The following is a 6,000-nucleotide window of genomic DNA, read 5'->3' on the forward strand; positions in this document are numbered from 1 at the left end:
ATAAGTGACGGTCTATCAATTTGATGGAATATTCTTGTTCTGTAAAAAATAACCAGCAGGATGATTTCAGAGAGGCCTGGAGAGACTTACAGGAACTGATGCTGAGTGAAGTGAGCAGAACCAGGAGATCGCTGTACAAAGTAATAGCAAGAGTGCATGATGATGAACTATGAGAGACTTAGCTCTTCTTGGCAAGGTGATGATCCAAAACAATTTCCAGCCTTTAGATACTCATCCAGAGAAAAAATGATGGAAAATCAGTACAGATGGAAGCACACTATTTTCTTTTTTCTTTCTTTCTTTCTTTCTTTTTTTGAAGCACACTATTTTCACCTTTTTTGTTTGCTTTTTGTTTCTTGTGCTTCCCCCCTTTGTTCTGATTTTGCTTTTACAACATGATTAATATGGATTTTTTTTTGGCTGAGGCAATTGAGGTTAAGAGACTTGTTTAGGGTCACACAGCTAGGAAGTGTTAAGTGTCCGAGTCCAGATTTGAACCTAGGTCCTCCTTCCTATGGCTTTCTTAAATTCAATAAGTCAAAAGTAGAACTTATTCTTTTCCCATGAACCTTCCCCACATCTTCCCTTCCCTGTTACTGTTCATAATAACACTATCCTCCCCATCCTTCAGGCTCCCAAGTTGGGTTTGTCATAGATTCCGCACCATCTCTCACTCCCCCTATGTCCAATCTATTGCCAAGTCTTTCAATTCTGTCGTTGCAACATCTCTTCTCCATTTCTTCTCAGCAATATCTTTTATCTGTTTCTCTTCTGCAACATCTCTTGTCTGTTTCTCCTCTGCAATATCTCGTTTGTTTCTCCTCTGCAACATCTCTTGTCTATTTTTCTTCTGCACCGTCTCTTGTCAATTTCACTACATTTCTTGTCCATTTTTCTTCTGCAACATCTTGTCCATTTCTTCTCATCAATATCTCTTGTCTATTTCTCCTCTGCAACATCTTTTGCCTGTTTCATGGAAACATCTCTTGTCTGTTTCTCTACAGAATCTCTCATCAATTTCACCTGTGCAGGATCTCTCCAATGCATCCCTTTCTCTCTTCTGGCGCTGCCACTCCCAGGCATTGACCTCATCCCCTGAGACCTGGATCTTTGCAATAGCTGCTAGAAGTCTGCCTGTCTTCAGTTTCTCCCCATACCAATGCTTCCTCCATTTAGGTACTAAAGTTTTTCTTAAAGCATAGGTCTGATCATGTCATTATCTCCTATTCAATAAACTCCAGTGGCTCCCTATTAGTTGTAGGAACAAATATAAAATGATCTGTTTGGCCTTCAAAGCCATTCTTCATAACCTGGCCTCTTCCTACTTTTCCAGTCTTCTTATATATTATTCCCATCCAAGTGACACTGGCTTCCTGGCCATTACTCCAACAAGACCCTGGACCTCTGGGCCTTTTCCCTTGCTGTCTCTCAATACCAGGAATATACTCCCTCCTCAACTCTACTTCCTGGTTTCCCTGTATTCCTTCAACTCTTAGCTAAAGTCCCACTACTGCCAGAACCCTTTCCCAATCCCACTTGAGCTTAGTGACTGCCCTCTAATGTTATTCTTAATTGAATTTGCATATATTTTGTTTGTATCTGGCTATTTTTATCTTGTTTCCTCACTAGACTGGGAGCCCCTTGAGGGCAGGGACTTGGCTTTTGCCTTTCTTTGTATGCCCCTCATTTAGACCAGAATCTGAAAGATAGTAGGCATTTTTAATAATTGCTAGTTGACTTGATTTCCCATTCTGGATCCCCTCCACATAGCCTGTAATGACCTCCTGCCTCTGCCTTTGCTCTGGCTTTCCCTCATGTTTGAAATGCCCCCCCCCCTTCCTCAAGTCCTCCTCTTAGAGACTAATCATTTAAAGTTCAGCCCAAGGTCACTTTCTCTAGAAAGCCTGTTCTGATTGCTCCCAACTTTGCCCCAACTGCTGGAGACTTCTTATCAAAATCCCCTTGTATCCACATCTTGTATATCTATAGCAACATATATGATTCTCCCTCATTACTTTGGAAGCCACTCATGAGCAGCCCTGTTTCAATTTTGTCTTTACATCCCAGGGCCCAGCACTGGACTGGAACAACTGATGCTTGTCAATTGATTCACTTATTGAGAGCTGGGCTTTGTGTAGGAACGGGGAAGGGTGAATTGGCATTGGGGCCAGAAGGTGATGGCCACTGGAGCCCAAGAACTCATATCATATAGCCTGCAGGCTACTCTGCAGGGAAAGAGCCAAGGAGGGGACCCACCCTTGCTCTATCTCAGAGGAAAGAAGCAATTCTCATGAGCAAGTGATGACCCCTCTGAGGGGCGAAGCAGTCTAGTCTTCCCTTCCCTTAGAAGCAGCTCAGGGAGGAGTTACCCTGCTTGGACTTTTGGGGAAAGGTTCCTGAGCTCTCATTCCCTCGGTCCCTTCCTCGTCACCAGACTAAGCACCTGCTGCATTCTCAGGGCCAGAGAAGGGACATCTGGCTGTTCACAGGATTTTGGACTAGAAGAAGCCCCAGTGAGCAAAGTAGGAAACTGAGGAAGCTTAGTCAGAGTGAGGAACCTGCCTGAGCTCAGAGAGGAAGGGAATGTCAGAGGCAGGGCTGCCACCAAGCCCCCTGCCCACACACCAGGCTGATTGCTTTGCCCTTGCTGGCAGCCTCCACAGCCACATCTCTCTTTACCCGAAACCCCGTGAAGCTTGGAAATGGGGAGACTTGGGAGCCAGACAATCTCCAAACCCAGGATTCCTGGGAGAGAGGGCAGGCAGGTGGTGCCGAAGGTTGCCTCCTCTCCCCCCGCTCCCCTGTGAAGGAGACTTCCTTCCCAGAAGAAGCACCCCCACAACGGGCTGTGGAGTGCCCAAAAGCTGGGGAATTGCCTTGTCTATTCTGTGGGATACCTCAGTGGTTCCCCTTGGAGCTGAACCTGAGCCTGTCTGGGAGCTTTGGGTCTAAATCCATCCTGGGAGACCAAGTTGGTCCCAAAGGACTGGAGTGGGATGGGGTGGAAAGGGATGAGAACTCAGGTAGATGGAGGTTTGATAGTGGAACAGAGCTCATCAGGAAGAACATGGAGGGACCTCTGGGGTGTAGGAACCTGCCCAGGATTCCTGGGAGGAATTCTCTCCGCAAAGGCTGCAAGATCAGCTGAAATCTGTGAGTGTTGGGGAAGGCAGGAGCTGGTGTCCCCCTGACCCAGAGGAGAGAGGAGCAGGAAAAGACCCAGGCTGCCTTCTTTTAAGGATGTTTGAGCCATCAGCAGGTGCTGCACGGACCCTGATGATGGGGAGCCCCTCTACCAGCCCCAGCTGCTGGGCCTTCGGTGTGGGAGAAGCCATGGCTTTCAGGAGCAGCAAATCCCGGGGGGCTAGGGGAGGGCAGCTCCCCTGAGTGGAGGGCACCTCTGGCCTCCTCCTGCCATTTCTGCAGCAGACTGTCCAGGAGGATCCAGGACTCTGCCATCCCCTGGCACAATCTCCCGTGAGACCAGCGTGACCCAGAGCCCACGTCCCATCCTAACTGGGCTGTGCCCAACAGGCCAGTGCCCTGCCAGTTCTGTCTGGTCTTTCCACGACTGTAGAAGTGACTTTGTGTGCACAAAGGAGCTCACTTTTCCCAGGCCCTCTGGCCAGCCCGCCTTTGCTTCCCAGGGGCGTGCTGTGCCAGGCTCTGAGACACAGGCCAGGAAGATGCCCAGGCTGGAGCGGAGGCTCCATCGTCCTGGTTGAACTTGGGCAAGGAACGAGGCCTCGTACCCGCAGTGAGGCCCTTCTCCAGGGGGCGGGAGCCGCTCTAGCGACCGCCCTGTGATTTATTGGATGCTGAGCCAGGGAGCGGGCATCCCACTCCCTCGGTCCCATTCATCACACTTAACCATGTGAGACGCTGCTGGCCCAGTGGCTGTGGGCTGGCCCAAGCCCCAGCTCTCATTCCCACGGGGTCGGGAGTGCTCGGAAGTTCGGGGGCGCTCCCGGCTCTGCCGGGCTCTGAGCCGCCCCTCGCAACGAAGGCTGGCACACTCACCTGTACCGTGCAGGGCCCCCCAGCAGAGCAGAAGCAATGGTGCCCATGACCAGACCATGGCAGGCCCCGAAAGGGAGAGACGCTTCCTCTCTTTGTCCTCGCTCTCCTCCTCCTCAGGGCCGCCTTGGACAGCGGGTCCTGCTCTGTGGGCGCTGAGGATACGGCCACCTCTGAGCCGCCCGGAGGCTGGGACACCTTATGTACTGCAGGTGGGGCCCTCCCTCCTTCTCAGGAACTTCAGCGACGACAGCAGCGGGTGGAGGCGGGCCGGGGCCAAACAGGATTTGCTCTTTATCGGGAGCACCTCAGAGTGTTTGGAAAGCAGAATGTGCACCCCTCTCACCTCCTGCACCATCCCCCCCCTGCCCCCTTGGGCTCTCCTTAGGCAGAATCCTGCGTGCTGCCGGGGGGGGGGGGGCAGGTGGGAGGGGCTGCTGCTGAGAAGGGCCCGGCTGAGGGGCGCCTGCTCTTACTGCCCCCCACCCCTCCTCGGCTCCTCGGCACTAAATGCTGGCACTCCCCCCGCACGTTGCACCAAGGTATGGGCGAGGGGGTGCCCTCTGCAGGTATAGAGGGTGGCTGCCCTCTGGCCCAAGCCCCTTTCACTGTCTGTCCCAGGGACGAGAGCCTTCAGTGCTGTCTCGCTCCTTTTGCAAGGTCTCGGGTGGTCGGCCAGGCCAGGGGGTAACCGTGGAGGGCGTGACCCGCCCGGGCTCTGGGGAAATCCCAAGGGGAGACCCCCTGAGGGAGTGAGTGGTTTCCTCTGGGGCAGGGAAAGGCAGGGGCCCCAGGGCTTGACTGCGCCCAATGAAGGGGGAGGCACAGAGAGGGGCCCCATCACTGGCAACGTGGTGCTCAGCTTTGTGGAGGGCCGGCCTCCAAGGAGGGATCTCAGGCCTCCAGGGAGGGATCTCAGGCCTCCAGGGAGGGATTGCCGGCCTGACGGGCCCCAGGAGCCTCCAGCCCCTGCCCCGTGTGCATGGCTCCCCCCTTCCCCCCCACATCCCCTACCTCAGGGGCTGCCCGCCTCTGCCCATCTCCTGCCAAGGTTGCCCTGGGGGAGGGGCCCCTTCACACAAGCAGCGGTGCCCACAGTAGGCCCTCAGGGAATGTTCACCGATTTGCCTGCTCGGGCAGTGCTCCCGGTCCTGCCTGCCTCGAGGGGCCCAGGAATCAGCCCCAGCCCACAAGCACCTCAGGGGCCCGGCCACCTGCATCCTCCCAACCCCTCCACTGGTCTGGGCCCCTGGAAGTGCTTAGTAAATGTTTGCTGAATGAGGGAAGGAATGAATGGAGGGAGGGAGGGAGGCGGGAGCGGGGCCCAGAGGGAGGGAGGCCGCAGACGAGGCCCGTGAGCTCCTGCAGCGGAGTCGCTGCCCAGCACGCTGGCAGGCTCGGGGGCCGGGCTCTGGGGCTCCGGGACTTTAAAGCAGCACTAGAACTTTTGGGACGCCCGAGGCTATAAAAGAGGCTCATCCGGGCTTGCTGGAAGGAAATCTTCCCACTGAGGAGGGTTATCCCAGCACAGGCAAGGAAGGGCTGCTCCTGGAGCCTCACACCAGGGGCTCCCCACATGGGGGGGGGGAGGGCTCCCCGAGCCGGCAGGAGCTGGGCTGGTGGGAGCTGCCCGGATATCTGAGATCAGTAATGAGCCCTCCGGAGGCCCCGCTCCTGGCGCTCTGGCAGCAGCTGGTCAGGATCTCAGCAAACCTCAGGGTGTTGGGTGAATGTCAGGTCCTGTTGTGGAGGGGGAAGAGGAGTCCCTGGTCAGAAGGGACTCCGGGGATGGAGAGTTTCTAGGGGCTGGCAGTGGATCCGAAGCTGGCCTCTCCCAGGACCTCATGAGAAAGGGCCTCTTTGCATTGCCAGCTAAGGAACCTGTGGCTCCGAGAGCAGGACTAAGGAGATGGTCAGTGTCACAGGCAGAATCCCACCCCAGATCTGCCTGATGAAGCAGTAAAGCCCCACTCCAAAGCCACA

General features: G+C 54.8%; 1 protein-coding gene across 1 annotated transcript in view; it reads right to left on the reverse strand.

The window, feature by feature from the left end:
* The window catches only part of MUC6 (mucin 6, oligomeric mucus/gel-forming), a 53,287-nt gene extending 49,018 nt beyond the window's left edge, over positions 1–4,269 (reverse strand). Inside the window, exon 1 of the mRNA XM_031943588.1 lies at positions 4,021–4,269. Within this exon, the coding sequence (XP_031799448.1) occupies positions 4,021–4,078 (58 nt within the window). The 5' untranslated portion in view covers positions 4,079–4,269. The remainder of the gene's footprint in view (positions 1–4,020) is intronic.
* Between the last annotated feature and the right edge of the window lie 1,731 nt (positions 4,270–6,000).

Source organism: Sarcophilus harrisii, chromosome 6, assembly GCF_902635505.1.
Source record: "Sarcophilus harrisii chromosome 6, mSarHar1.11, whole genome shotgun sequence".
In the NCBI taxonomy this organism is placed as follows: Eukaryota; Metazoa; Chordata; class Mammalia; order Dasyuromorphia; family Dasyuridae; genus Sarcophilus; species Sarcophilus harrisii.